This window comes from Hemiscyllium ocellatum, chromosome 8 (genome assembly GCF_020745735.1).
Source record: "Hemiscyllium ocellatum isolate sHemOce1 chromosome 8, sHemOce1.pat.X.cur, whole genome shotgun sequence".
Classification (NCBI taxonomy): domain Eukaryota; kingdom Metazoa; phylum Chordata; class Chondrichthyes; order Orectolobiformes; family Hemiscylliidae; genus Hemiscyllium; species Hemiscyllium ocellatum.
In genome coordinates this window covers 22390506-22406118 of record NC_083408.1, presented here as the reverse complement: position 1 = coordinate 22406118, position 15613 = coordinate 22390506, and the positions used below count along the sequence as shown (strand labels likewise).

Here is a 15613-nt window from a genome sequence, read left to right as displayed (position 1 = left end):
CGCTTCCGGGTGTCAGTTTCAGCTGCAGTGATTTGTATGTGGGGTCCAGGTCGATGTGTCTGTTGATGGATGTTCTTGCCGTTTCCGGGTGTCAGTTTCAGCTGTAGTGGTTTGTATATGGTGTCCAGGTCAATGTGTCTGTTGATGGAGTTTGGGGATGAATGCCATGCTTCTAGGAATTCTAGAAGTTGCAGGCTTGTAAAACAGAGAGAGGTCACTGGAGCAGGAACTAATGTACGTCACAAGGTGGTGGGTAAATAGCACTTGGCTTCCTGAGGGGTAACATGTCAATGAGGAGTTGTAAGGGAGTCAGGAATAAGATCTTGGAGGCAGGAAAGGCAACCATTATAGGTCACACACACCTTTCTTATCTATCTTAGCAAGTGTAAAGGTATTGGAAGCAGGTTAGAGGAGGTTTACTAGACTAATACCTGGAATGAAGGTAAGCTGGATAGGCTGAGCTTGTTTCTACTGGAGTTTAGAAGATTGGGTGGTGACTTTATGAATCTTGAAAACCACCCTAAAGGATGGTTCATCTTGCGGATCAGGCCAGAGGTAGTTTGAATGTGAGGAGTCCCTCTGGTAGGACAGAGTAAGACCGTTTCTCTCTGATGGTTGTGAGACAGAAGGCTGAGGTAGATAGATTCTTGTTTGACAGGAGAATGAAAGGTTACCAGAGGGATGCGAAATTTGACCCACAGTCGATTAACTCCAATGGCGGGGTTGGGGGGAGGAGTGCTTCGAGGGGCCGAATGGTCTACTTGTGGTGCTGTTTTGTTCGCTGCTGTCAGAATGGAACCAGGTGAGAGTGTTGTCCCACAGTTGGAGGAGGATGGTCTGGCCCACATTGTGATCGGCGATGTTGGGATTGACCAAGAGGGCAAATTTACCTCCAAATTTGTGGTTTACATGGCAAGGTAATCACACCGACCTTGAATGGTTTCATTAATATTTTCCAGTTTGCTTCCATCCTCTCTCTGATGGAATTGAACGGATGTGATTGGATTTTTGGGTGTTTTGATGATTTGCAGGAATGGGTGTTCTCCGGGGGACAGATCAAGCAGCAGGCCAAGTGCGTGGCAATTTCAAACTTCTCCATAGCTTCCCAACTTGTACTCGAACCGTGTAACCAGGAGGACGGCAGACAGGTGAGAACGGGCACTCGTGTACCTGCAGGAACTCCGCTCCCGGGACTCAGGGGTTGGGGCAGGGAACTCAGTCCTGTTCACGGCCATATTAGATCCTTTCTCCCCAAATGTCCCTGCTCTCCTGCAGCACAACACTGTTTATGACCCATCAATTACTCTGGAAACGGAGTCAGTGTGAAAGTGGGGATCTGTTTGTGCGGTCTTGTTGCGTGCAAAGTGATTAACAATCGTCCTGTGCGTGATAAATGCCTGATAATCAGGGACGAATGAACTCTTGTGGGTTCATTTATTGAACACAGTAAAACACATTACAAAGTAATGAAGCAGACACCAAGCAGGTGAGCAGTCAGGCAGGGTCACAACAACACAGCACAGGAAGCCCTTTAACGGTGAGCTCTCTTAAAGGCAAGGTACACGGTCAACGATGAGCAAATCATCTGTGTTTCGGTCAGTCGATCGAAAGACAAGCGTTGGCCAGACCACAAGGGACAACTGGCCTCTGCTTTGAGGAGTGGAACTGAGAGGGAAGATGGCGTCTCTGACCTTGCAGCATTCCCTCAGTACGGCACCTTTGTGCTCTTGTCTCCAGAGTAATGACAGGAACCCACGATTTCTGTCTCAGCTCCGTTTGTCACTCAACAGTCCAGAGATTGCCCCTTCTGATATTCACTGAGCAAGCCAAAATTGGGTGAGGGTTAATTCAACAACAAGTCTAATACATTCTCCAAAATAAATCTTGGAAAGTGTGAGGAGTCATCTAAAAAAATAGAGAATCAAGAGTCACTATTAACTGGTTTGTGTATATCCTTGTGATAATACAACGAAGTAGGGCAGCTTACTCCCTGCAATATTAGGGATTCTTCAGGCTTAAAACATGCTGAAACATTCAAATTATTAACAGGAACCATGTGGGCAGGAACTCCAAATGTTCACCTGTGGTTTATGTTGACAATAAAACATCCCAACACATCAGCAGCAGCAACGGTCAGGCAGCAGGGGACACATTTAAAGGCTTCAGTTTACAATGGAAAATGGTTACTTAGCGGGGAAACTGAACTGTAAACGTCAGCAGGGATCACTGCTTATTCTAGCTCCAGAAGCACCCTGCAGTGTTTCCTTCAGGCTTCCCGGCCCATCTGCTAAATGGTCTCCTGCACACGTGGAACTGAAGTAACACCACCAAGGCTGGTATCCTGTCATCAAGTCACCCTTTTTATACATGGGAAGGGTCCTCGAGACTGATCGAGCTTCCTCAGAGCCAGCCCTCAGTGTGAGCAGACCCTCCTGTTCTTAGCTGGTCCCTGATTAACAGCCCCAGTGACGGAACGTCTCACCCCCATGAGGTCCCCTTGGCTGACCTTATTACAATCATTACAGGGACACAGTGAGGTTTGACCCCCCCCCCCACCTCCTCCAATTCCACCAAAACCCATTCACTCTCAGGGCGTGAACACCACCCATGAGCAACGTTACCTGCGAAAGCCGTGCAGCAGCCACAAAGCCCCACCAAAACAGAGGCGTCAGACAGGCCGGCCCCTTTAACTTACACAACAGGAGGCCACGCAACGGAATTAAAGGGTTACATGCTGGAACAGATTGGCTATGTACTTCCTCCTCTGCCATTTAAGGATGTGTTGCTGACATTTGTAAGCCAACCCTTGAGATATTTCGTGATAGTGAGGGCCACCTGGCCACTTCAGAACACATTAGATTAGGTTAGATTCCCTACAGTGTGGAAACAGGCCCTTCGACCCAACCAGTCCACACTGACCCTCTGGAGAGTAACCCACCCAGACCCATTTCCCTCTGACTAAAGGCACTTAGCACTATGGCCAGTTTAACAAAACCAATCCATCCTGACCTGCACATCTTTGGACTGTGGGAGGAAACCGGAGGAAACCCACGGAGACACAGGGAGAATGTGCAAACTCCACACAGACAGTCGCCCGAGGCTAGAATTGAACCTGGGACCCTGGCACTGTGAGGCAGCAGTGCTAACCACTGAGACACCGTGCCACCCTAATTTAAAGATAATTCCAGTGATGTCATGGAAATGTAGTCAATTACAAACCCTGGCACATCTCCTGCCTTAAAGGATGTGAGTCAGTTTGTTTTTTCTAAACGAAACAATAACAATTTAGCAACATCACCTAGACTTTTTCTTTAATCCTGGATTATTTAAATTAAATTGAATTTGAACGCGTTCTGTGGGTTAATAGCCAAATCTATGATTAGGCTAATACACTTTAACCATGCTGCCTTTTTCTGGGATGGAAGGGGAAGTACAAACACTGAATGCTGTAGTCTGTGTTCTTACAGACCAGCGACTGCCCTGTTGACATTCAGAATAGGAATATTGGAGGAGGCCATTCAGCCTTGAGTGTGTTCCACTACGCACTGGGAACACAGATGGTCTGTAATTCAAATGCCTATTATTAAATTAGATTCCCTATCGTGTGGAAACAGGCCCTTCGGCCCAACCAGTCCACACCAACCCTCCAAAGAGTAACCCACCCAGACCTATTTCCCTCTGACTAATGCGCCTAACACTACGGGCAATTTAGCATGGCTGATTCACCTAACCTGCACATCTTTGGACTGTGGGAGGAAACCAGAGCACCCGGAGGAAACCCACGCAGACACAGGGAGAACGTGCAACTCCACACAGGCAGTTGCCCGAGGCTGGAATTGAACCCAGGTCCCTGGCGCTGTGAGGCAGCAGTGCTAACCACTGAGCCACCATGCCACCCCTAATGCTTTAGTATCCTATCGTAAACCTGGCTAACAAAATGCTACTGATCTCAGATCTTCAAAGCTTAAAAATGAAAATGCTTACTGTTTATGGGCGTGCAGTGGTAATGTCTTTAAAGTAGCCACTGGCCCAGGGTAATACTCTGCAGGTATAGGTCCAAATCCCACTAATTGAATTTAAATCCACCTGGTATTTAATCTGGAATTAAAAAACTAGTTGTGAAAGCCCGTCTCTAAAAGACTAATGTCTTTTAGAGACGGAAATCATCATCCAGGCCGCTTTCATGTGACTTCACATCAATGGCAATGTGCTTGCCACTTAACTGTCCTCTGAAATGATTACAGAATCACAGAGAGACTCAGAAGGAGACCACTCAGCCCATCGTTACCCGTACTGGCTCGTTAAGTGAGCATCATTACCTCATGCCAACCTCCTGCTTTCTGCCCATACCCTTGCATATTATTTCGATCCAAATGTTCCTCCTCTCGACTGCCTTAAGTTCAAGAACAATTAAAGACAGGCAACAAAAGCCGTCCTTGCCTGAGAGACCCACGCCCCATGAAAGGATAAAGGAAAGTTACCACATTTCTGATCAGCCTTATCATGAAGGTGTGCCTCCTGACCTCAGCTTCTCAATGGCTTGGCTTGGACTTCCAACTGACTTCCATTCCTGATGAAGGGCTTTTGCCCGAAACGTCGATTTTCCTGCTCCTCGGATGCTGCCTGACCTGCTGTGCTTTTCCAGCACCACTCTAATCTTGACTCTAATCTCCAGCATCTGCAGTGCCCACTTTTGCCTTGGACTTCCAATTCATGACCCTTTGTCCTAGAATCTCTCTCACCAGGGCAGAAGTGTTTCTCTTCTTCCAGCTTACTAGTTTGTTTCAAAAACTGAAATATCTCACTTCAATCATTGTAACTGCCTCTGTCCATGAGTACAAACTGAGTATGTGTACACACACCTCACAACCTAACCCTTAAAGTCTTACTAACATTCTTGTTAAGTCTGAAGGCCTGTATATCTCTCCTAAGAAATCATAGAGCATGGAAACAGACTGTTTGGTCCAACTCATGACCCAGCTTCAATCCCAGCCTCGGGTGACTGTCTGTGTAGAGTTTGCACATTCTCTCCATGTCTGCGTGGGTTTCCTCCGGGTGCTCCGGTTTCCTCCCACAGTCCAAAGATGTGCAAGTCAGGTGGACCGGCCATGCTGAATTGTCCCAAAGTGTTCAGGGATGTGTAGGTTAGGTGGATTAGTTAGGGGGTAAATGTAGAGTAATAGGGTAGGGGAATGGGTTTAGGTGGGAAACTCTTCAAAGGGTTGGTGTGGACTTGGTAGGCCGAAGGGCCTGTCTCCAAACGGTAGGGATTCTAAGTTTGTCCATGCCAGCAAGATTTCCGAAACTGATTGAGTCCCATTTGGCTGTGTTTGCCCCATATCCCTCTAAACCTTTCCTATTCATTTATCCGTCCAAATGTCTTTTAAATGTTGCCTTTCCCACTTCCTGTGGTAGATCATTCCCTATACACACCACTCTCTGTGTGAACAGGTTGCCCCTCAGATCCTTTTCAAATCTTTCTTCTCTCATCTATGCCCTCTGTGATTTAGGGATGGCGGTGTGGGACTGGGGTGTACTAAGTTAAAAATCACACAATACCAGGTTACAGTCCAACAGGTTTCATTGGAAGCACTAACTTTCAGAGCGTCGCTCCTTCATCAGGTGGTTGTGAAGGAGCAGCGCTCTGAAAGCTTGTGCTTCCAAATAAACCTATTGGACTATAACCTGGTGAGTGTGATTTTTAATTAGACCCTCTAGTTTTGGACTCGCCTATCCTTGAGAAAAGACCTTGGCTATTCACCTGATCAATTTGTATAAGATCATCCCTCAACCTCCTACGTTGCAGGGAAAAGGAGTCCCAGCCTATCCAGTCTGTCCTCATGTCTCAAACCCGGTAATATCCTTGTAAATGTTTTCTGCACCCTTTCGACTGTCCTGACTTGCCCTGAGTGCTCCACATATAGTCTAACCAGGGCTTTGCATCTGTGTGTCACAACATTCTCTTCTTTCTATGTCCATCCCTTTGTTCTATGCAACCCAAGTAGATAATGTGGTCAAGGGGCAGATGGCACGCTTGTCTTCACCAGTTTGGGCACAGAGTAGAAACATTGACAAGTCATGTTGCAGCTCTATAGAACTTTAGTCAGGCCACATTTGGAATATTGCTAATAGTTCTGGTCACCACACTAGCAGAAGGATGTGGAGACTTTGGAGTGGGTACAGAACCAGTTTACCAGGATGTTGCCTTTTTTAGAGGGTATTAGCTTTGAGGAGATATTGGACAGATGCGGTTTGCTTTCACTCGAATGTGGAAAGATGATGGGTGACCTGACAGAAGGTTATAAAAGTATGAGAAGCATGGAGAGTCGGGGAGTCTTTCTCCCAGGGTAGAAATGTTGATTTCTAACAGACATAGGTTTAAGGTAAAGGGGGAGGGGGGGCATATTCAAAGCAGGAGTGAGAGGTATGTTTTTTTTTTACACAGAGGGTGGTAAGTGCCTGGAATGCACTGCCAGGGGTGGTGGTGGAGATGGTGACAATAGCAATGTTGAAGAGGCATTTTAACAGATATATGATTAGGCAGGGAGGGGGTATAGATGTTCAAGGTATTTAGTTCAGAAAACTAAAACATGTCTTGGCACAGTCTTTGTGAGTTGATGAATCCGCTCCTGTGCTGTACTGTTCTTTGCTTTTTGATTTTCCCCTTTGGGGAGAAGCAAGGAGGCATTTTAGTATCAGCTGATTATCAACTTGTCGAGAGATCATGTTCAATAAAGGAACGTGGTTGCAGTTGGAGCGAGGGTGATGAACACCACTGTGTGGAGCCAATGGTTCAAATGGTGTGCCAGAGGTTTGAATAGGCTTTCAGTGATGGCCTGGAGTCAAGGTACAAAACTCATCTCAGAGGATGACACCAGGATTGCAAACAGCCCATCCTGTTCACACAAAGTTCATCTAAACTACGCTCGTAGATATTCCCTGTGCACGTGCTCGGTTACTCCCTCACCAGTTCAATGAGTTTCATTTAACTGTACATGATCACCCTGTACAAAGTCGAGAGTGCGGCGCTAGAAAAGCACAGCTGGTCAGGTAGCATCCGAGGAGCACAGGAGTCGCCGTTTCGGGCAGAAGCCCTTCATCAGGAAATCCTGATTCTCTGGTGAAGAGCTTATGCCTGAAACGTCGATTCTCCTGCTCCTCGGATGCTGCCTGACCAGCTGTGCTTTTCCAGCAGCACGCTCTCCGAATCTGATCTCCAGCATCTCCAGGCCTCACGTTCTCCCACTCTTTATAAATCCATGTGGACTCCATCTCTGGCCAGCTCAAATTTCTTGAAAGACTCGATCACTCTTAATTCCACTCTTGGTAGACTCACAAGTTAGTAGCTTTCCAGGATTTTCTTTCTCACTTAAAGGAAAAGATTACATGTATAATCTTCTCCCTAAAGGGACATCAACTGAATAAGAAAACCCTACTGATGGCTAGGGCACTTGCAATTTGATCACTTATTTTCTCTAAAAGCCAACAGCTTCTGGTCATCAATATTTTGTATTAGTAGATTTGTCGCAGTATTGTAACAGAATTGTAGTAGTGGATGCATTATAGAGTCATAGAGATGTACAGCACGGAAACAGACCCTTCAGTTCAACTCATCCATTCCGACCAGATATCCTAAACTAATCAAGTCCCATTTACCAGCACCCGGCCCATATCCCTCCAAACCCTTCCTATTTATATACTCATCCAGATCCCTTTTAAATGCTGTAGTTGTACCAGCCTCCACCACTTCCTCTGGCAGCACATTCTATACACCCAGCACCATCTGTGTGAAAAAGTTGCCCTGTAGGTCTCTTTCCCCTCTCACCCTAAATCTATGTCCTCTAGCTCTGAACTCCCTGACCCCAGGAAAAAGACCTTGTCTATTTATCCTATCCATGCCCCTCATGATTTTGTAAACCTCTATAAGGTCACCCCTCAGCTTCTGACACTCCAGGGAAAACAGTCCCAGTCTGTTCAGCCTCTCCCTGTAGCTCAGATCCTCCAACCCTGGCAACATCCTTGTAAATCTTTTCTGAACCCTTTCAAGTTTCACAACATCTTTCCAATAGGAAGGAGACCAGAATTGCACACAATATTCCAACAGTGGCCTAACCAATGTCCTGTACAGCCGCAACATGACCTCCCAACTCCTGAACTCAATACTCTGACCAATAAAGGAAATCATACCAAACGCCGCCTTCACTATTCTATCTACCTGCAACTCCACTTTCAAGGAGCTATGAACCTGTACTCCAAGGTCTCTTTGTTCAGCAACACTCCCTAGGACCTTACTATTCAGTGTATAAGTCCTGCTTAGATTTGCTTTCCCAAAATGCAGTACCTCATATTTATCTAAATTAAACTCCATCTGTCACTCCTCAGCCCATTGGTTTTTCCAGACTTGCTTCAGTTGTGGTGAGTGTCAGTTCTTGAATTTGTTCTTAGAATCCTTGGAATGTCTAGTTTATTAACCTCTTCCCTACTGTGAAGGCCAACCAAAGAATTGAACAGATTATTTCCCTACAGTGTGGAAACAGGCCCTTCGGCCCAACCAGTCCACACCGACCCTCTGAAGAGTAACCCACCCAGACCCATTTCCCTCTGACTAACACACCTAACACTATGGGCAATTTAGCTTGGCCAATTCACCACCATCTTTGGAAGAAGCCAGAGGAAACCCACGCAGACACAGGAAGAATGTGTAAACTCCACACAGACAGTTGCCCGAGGTTGGAACCGAACCTGGGACCCTGGTGCTGTGAGGCTGCAGTGCTACCTACTGTGCCACCCCATCATTTCCTGATTCTCATTTTCAATATTACACTCCATTTGTTCTTAAAGGGCTCACGTTATCCTTGATTAAAAATTATACCGAAAGAGAAACAGTAAAGAAACCAAGGATTGATCTTGTTGTCCCTAAATTCATTTTCATATTCCTACTTTGCAGTTGTTGGCTGCCTTCTTTTATCCTGTGTTTCTCTCCCAGCCACATGGGATTATCATATTCAAAGCACTTTCATACACTCTTTACTTCATTGTTATGTTATCACTTACCCTTTTTGTTGAGCTCTGTCCCCTTAGCGCCATATACTAATGCCCCTGAATTAAGGGGTTTTGTTTTTTTTCCCCACTGCTGTTGTTTCCTTGGTCATATTTTTGATCAGAATGCAATTCTCAATCTCAGTCTTATCCCATTATTTTGTTTTATTCATTTGCCAGGTGAGGGTGTGACTGGCTGGGCAAGCTTTTATTGCCCATCCCTAATCGCCCAGAGGGCAGTTAAGAGTCAAACACATAGCCGTGGGTCTGGAGTCACTTATAAGATGGCTGTATCCTTCCCTAAAGGACATTAGCGAACCAGATTAGTTTCTCCTGACCATCGGTGATTAGATTCTTAATTCCAGAGGTTTTTTAAAATTCTGCCATGGCAGGATTTGAACCCTGGTACCCAGAATATTACCTGGGTCGCTGGATTAACTGTCCATCGATAGCACCCCAGTAGGCCATCACCTCCCCATTAAAACCTAGCTTTCCTGAAACCTATGTTACGAGACGTCCCAAGGTCAAATCCCAGACGAGTCCCCAAACTATTACGACACAGGGGTAAACCCTCCTGCTTAATTTAAAAACAGAAAAACAGAAAAGATTGATTCCATGAAATAATCTGTGAAAATCCAAGAGGCCAAGGAGTATTTAAAGTAAAACTTAACTTTATTTCTTAAGATATAACAGAGAATAATTAACTAGCAACTATTTACAACTCCTTCTTCTAATCTACCTTTTACTTTCTCTTCTACAACGCGAGTCTAATAAAACACTCGATTAAGATTTACCAAAAATTCAAATTTTAAAACCAGCCAGCTGTCAAATCTTCTCTTTATTTTCTTTGCTAGATTTGCTCTCCAGGTCAGTGTTGATGTTTTTCTCTGGACAAACACCTTCTCTAGACATGTACCTCTCAGAGAGTTCTGACTAGCAGTCTACAGCTGTTGGTCTGGCGGAAGTTCTCCTCCCAACTGTTCAATTTGTCCTGGTTTTATACCCCCAAAGCATTGGATTGTGCCATTGGTTTTTAATACTGTGAATATACTCAATTCAAACTGGGTTGGTGGCTAGTATATTGGGGCATAATTTAAACTGATTGGCCGAATTTGAATTTTTTTTGTCATCTTCAGCCAACCCAGTTAATCTAGCTGTTTGACCAAATGTTGCGTTGTTCCCTTGTTTGGAACACTTAGTTCTGTGTCAGGTAGTTCTGCTAGCTTTTAACTCTCTTAAAGGTACAGTATCCCTTATACCTTCGTAACACCAAGTATTGCGTTGAAGGAAGTCCCTTTCTCTAATAATTTGCATGGTATAATATTATTTACACTAACCAGTCAAAAATTGTCCGAATGGGTTTTAGGACCAAGGGTGGTATTTCATCAGGACTCTAGGATGACCTGTCCCAACTAACTATCTGCCAAGAATTTCACAACCAAAGAGTAGAATCCGAAATTTACCCAATGTCTTACACACTCACTTCTAACTTAAAAGACCATGAAGGTATATGTGAACTGGACAATCAGAGATCACTGCCGTCAGGAGGAATACATGAGGCTGTCCTTCCTCAGTCAGAAAGTTCTGAGCTCATGCCCCACTCCAGAGCACACCGGTCAGACTGAGGGAGTGCTGCTTTGTCAGAGGAACTGTCTTACAGTCAGTTTCTCAAAATGAGGAGCCGCCAGTCTGAAATAAAACCGGGGAATGCTGGAGAAACTCAGCTTCGGCGGAGGGAGGAACAGCGTTCCCGTTTCGAGTCTAATATGACGCCTTCAGAACTGATCTGAAGCACCTCGTCAGCTTGACCTAAAAGCTAACACGCTGACCGAAAAGCAGGGGAGTTCTCTCGAAAGCATTGGTAATGTTTATCCTCTCTTAAATGAACTCAGCTGGACATGCGAGAACTTGCAATTGGCTTCTGCATTTCCTTACAACAGTGAGGTGCAGTCAGGATACACAGCGGCCATTACAGGGGACGGGGAGCCGCACTCGTGATTGGGCAACACGAGTTGGGATCCTGGCATGGCATGTGGGGAAGGGAGGGAAGGAGTCAATTAGATTCTGTGAAACGAGAAGCCTAGCGTTGTGAAAGGTGACCGCGGCCCGCCGTGAGGTGCCACATAGCTACAAAGCGCGTGTAACCACGTCTCTGTTGGTCGTTTCAGAAATGGAAGCTGAAGGGGTCGGCCATCCAGCAGCTGATAACTGGCGCCTGCCTGGACAGCGAGTCTGGGAGGGTGGGGACCAGCACCTGTCACCCTGAGCTCGGCACTCAGCAGTGGGAGAGGCTGCAGATTACGTGACACTGCACACCGACCCCACCCCCCACCCCTCCTCCAGTCACCCTGTATGGACGTCAGAGGCATGGTGGCAGGGTGGGGTTCGAATGTATGTAAATATATTCCCCCTCCACCATCCCAACCCCACCCCCTCCCCCGAGAGAGGTTACATGAAGAAGTCGTCGGAGAGTTGCACAGTTGCTGGCTAAACACAACTGAGAGGGAACAACTGTATGGGAAACTCACCAGGACTCAGTATGGATGCTGCTGGAGCTATCCAAAGGCACAATCTTGCACAAACAGATGACATCCCACTCCCTTTTCTCTGTAGCCTTTTCTACTTCATTCCCAATCATTTTTCCCATCAGTTGATTCGCAGATATACCCTTCATGGACTTGGCTTCCCTTTAGACTTGGGCTCAGGTAGAGATTGCCCGGTCTCTTTGCTGATCACATGACTTACTGCCACCCGGCAGCCCCGTCCCCAGAGTCCCACCATTGGTGCCCCCTTGCCCCGCCTCCCCACACTGATTGGAACACAAACAGATGGCAGTTAGGAATAATCCAGTCCCGGTATGACTGACCAATCAAAGAAAACGCTAACCATCTTTGTAAAATGTTCCTGTAATTTGTAGACGTGTGGAAAAGCACAGATGTGGCCAAATGTCGGTGTCAGTCATAAGAAGAGCTGTCCAGTGTGTATCACCGTTTACCCAACTTGGGCCATAGCTCTGCAGATTACTGCACTTTAACTTCATGTCCCATCTTCTCAAGGTATGAGGGTTTTTGCTGTACCACCTTTTCAGGCGTTGGTTCCTAGATTCCCAGTACACTCTGGGTGGAACTAAAGTTACTCCTTAATGTCCCTCCAATTCTTTGCTAATTAGTTTACATGTATGCCCGCACTAACCCCAGTTATTGATTTCTCTGTAAAAGGAACATGGATCCTCCTTCCCAGCTGATCCAAACCCCTTTAATTCAACGAACTCACGTTAAATGTCCCCTCAGCTTCTTCACTTCCAATGCTGACTTCTAGTCAGTCTTCCCTTCAACTATTTCCATCATCAGTCTGATAGATCTCTGCATTCACTCCTTCCTATAATGCTGTGAGGAGAACTCGATGCAGTGTCCACACCCCAGTACAACCAATGTTTTATATGGTTCATCTATATCCTCCCGGCTCCTAAATTCCAGGCCTCAAGCATTAAACGGAAGCATTCCTTGTGCAGATGGAATGTAATGTGGGGAAATCTGAGGTTATGCACTTTGAGCAAGAGGGGCTGAATATTATTTAAATGGAGAAAGACTGCAGAAAGCTAAGAACAGAGGGATCTGAGGGGACCTCATCCAGGAATCTCACAAAGCTAGCACCAAGTTCAGCTGGTAATAGGGAAGGTGAAAGTGAGGACTACAGATGCTGGAGATCAGAGTCTAGATTAGAGTGGTGCTGGAAAAGCACAGCAGGTCAGACAGCATCCGAGGAGCAGGAAAATTGATGTTTCGGGCAAAAGCCCTTCATCCGGTAATAGGGAAGGCCAAATGGACTACTGGTCTTTATTTCAAAGAGAATGGAGTATAAAAGTTAGGGAAGTGTTGCTAAAACGAGACATGGTATTAGTCAGACTGCAGCTGGAATACTGTGAACAGTTTTGGGATGCCTATGGAAGGAAAGATAGACTGGTGTTGGAGACAGTCCAGAGAATGTTCACTCGGCTAATCCCCGTTTGGAGGGACAGTCTCACGATGAGAGGTTGACTAGGTTGGGCCTGTACTCATTGGAGTTTCGAAGATACTTATTGAAACATACAAGATTCTTAGGGGACTGGGCGGTGGAGAGGCAGAAAGGTTGTGGGCGAGTCTAGGACCAGAGGGGGATTATCTCAGAATAAGGGGTTGCCCATTTAAAACAGGGAGACGAGCAGGAATTCTGTCTCTCGGAGGGGAGTGAGTCTGTGGAATTCTTTACTGCAGAGGACTGGCGAGGCTGGGTCATTGAGTTTATTCAAGGCTGAGGGAGACAGTTCTTAAATCAGCAAGGGAATGGAAGCCGATGGGGAAACGGGAAGGATGGGGAGTTGAAGATTATCAGAGCAGCTGTGACATCAAGGAATAGTAGGACAGACTCGATGGGCTAAACGGCCTACTTCTGTTCCTGTGTTATATGATCCTACCTTATCTTTCTGTCCCGCTAATGATGGAGGGAGTGGTTGGGAGGAGGTAGGTACACAATCCAATTTCCCTGATGCTTCCCCTGAGTTCCCTGTTTGATTTTTTTGGTGACTGTCTTACTTTTGACTTGCTGTCACTGTAGCGAAAATCGATCAAGTAAAGATCTTTAAATTGCCCTGCCTCAGCCACTCCGTTCAAAGCAAAGATGGCTGTCTGAGCCTGAGGGGTACCATTGATCTCATTCTCTGTCCACATCCTCTCAGGTGAGTCTCTGTCCTGCAATGTACAGTGTGCCAGTGTCAACATAATCTGCCCTTTTCAAGTCCATCTCTCTATAAATAATGCTTTCCCCCACAAAGCCGTCCTACTGACATCCCTCCCTAACTGCACACAATGGTTCACTAAATCCAGTCTGGAACCGGCCCTCGCCTGGGATTAAAAACACAGTCTTCTGAATAAATTTGAAGAATTTCACACCTCATGCTAATTCTGTTTGCACTCTCTCAGCTCATCAGTAGGGTAGGTAGCGGAAATTCCTGTTGTCTTTTTGTTTTAGAGTCATACAGTATGGAAACAGACCCTTTAGCCCAGCCAGTTCATGCTGTCCACACCCCCAAACTAAACTAGTCCCAAGTGCTTGCGTTTGACCCATATCCCTCCAATTCTTTCCTATTTGTGAACTTATCCAAACGTTTTTTAATCATTGTAACTGTACCCGCATCCACCACTGCCTCTGGAAGTCCATTCCACACACTAACCACTCTCTGTGTGTAAAAAAAAAGTTGCCCCTCGTGCCTTTTTTGAATCTTTTCCTCTCATCTTAAAAGTATGCCCTCCATTTTGAATTCCCTTGCCCTGTTTTGCAATTCACCTTTTCTATGCCACTCATGCTTTTGTAAACCTCAATACGGCCTCCCCTCACCCTCCTAAGAATGGAGTGAGAAAAATCCCTGTCTTCCCAGTCTATTTTTATATCTCACACCCTCCATTCCCAGCAACATCCAGGTAAATCTGCATGTCTTAGCAATTGCCCTTCAGATTTACTCACCTATCTCCCTCTGAGTGTCCTGGGATCTATTGCATGCTCCCTTCCATGCGATTGCTGAGTTGATGGTCCTTGGTCCGACCCGTATAGTCTCATTTGATGGATCCTTACACCTATTCTTCCTGTGGTTGGAACATAGAACAGTACAGCACAGAACAGGCCCTTCAGCCCACGACGTTGTGCCGACCATTGATCTTCATGTGAGGTAAACCGAATGTACAAACTCTCAAATTTCTGTGACCATATGTATGTCCAGGAGTCTCTTAAATGTCCCCAATGACCTCGCTTCCACAACTGCTGGCAACGCATTCCATGCTCTCACAACTCTCTGCGTAAAGAACTCGCCTCTGACATCCTCTCTATACTTTCCTCCAACCAGCTTAAAACTATGACCGCTCGTGTTAACAATTTCTGCCCTGGGAAAAAGTCTCTGGCTATCGACTCTATCTATGCCTCTCACTATCTTGTACACCTCAATTAGGTCCCCTCTCTTCCTTCTTTTTTCCAATGAAAACAGTCCGAGCTCAGTCAACTTCTCCTCATAAGATAAGCCCTCCAGTCCAGGCAGCATCCTGGTAAACCTCCTCTGAACCCTCTCCAAAGCATCCACATCTTTCCTATAATAGGGCGACCAGAACTGGACACAGTATTCCAAGTGCGGTCTAACCAAAGTTTTATAGAGCTGCAACAAGATAGAACATAGAAAGATACAGCGCAGTACAGGCCCTTCGGCCCTCGATGTTGCGCCGACCGAATCTTACCTAACCTACACTAGCCCAATAACTTCCAAATGCCTATCCAATGCCCGCTTAAATGACCATAAAGAAGGAGAGTTCACCACTGCTACTGGCAGGGCATTCCATGAACTCACAACCCGCTGTGTAAAGAATCTACCCCTAACATCTGTCCTATACCTACCACCCCTTAATTTAAAGCTGTGTCCCCTAGTAACACCTGACTCCATTAGCGGTAAAAGGTTCTCAGTGTCGACCCTATCTAAACCCCTAATCATCTTATACACCTCTATCAAATCTCCCCTAAACCTTCTCTTCTCCAATGAGAACAGCCCCAAGTGCCT

The 15613-nt window shown here is 46.0% G+C and overlaps 1 protein-coding gene across 1 annotated transcript in view; it reads left to right on the top strand.

The window, feature by feature from the left end:
- Positions 1-14142, top strand: part of galnt16 (UDP-N-acetyl-alpha-D-galactosamine:polypeptide N-acetylgalactosaminyltransferase 16) — a 91212-nt gene extending 77070 nt beyond the window's left edge. The window contains exons 13-14 of the mRNA XM_060828637.1: positions 1032-1148; positions 11208-14142. Coding sequence (XP_060684620.1) covers positions 1032-1148; positions 11208-11345 — 255 coding nt within the window. The 3' untranslated portion in view covers positions 11346-14142. The remainder of the gene's footprint in view (positions 1-1031; positions 1149-11207) is intronic.
- Positions 14143-15613: the final 1471 nt, after the last annotated feature.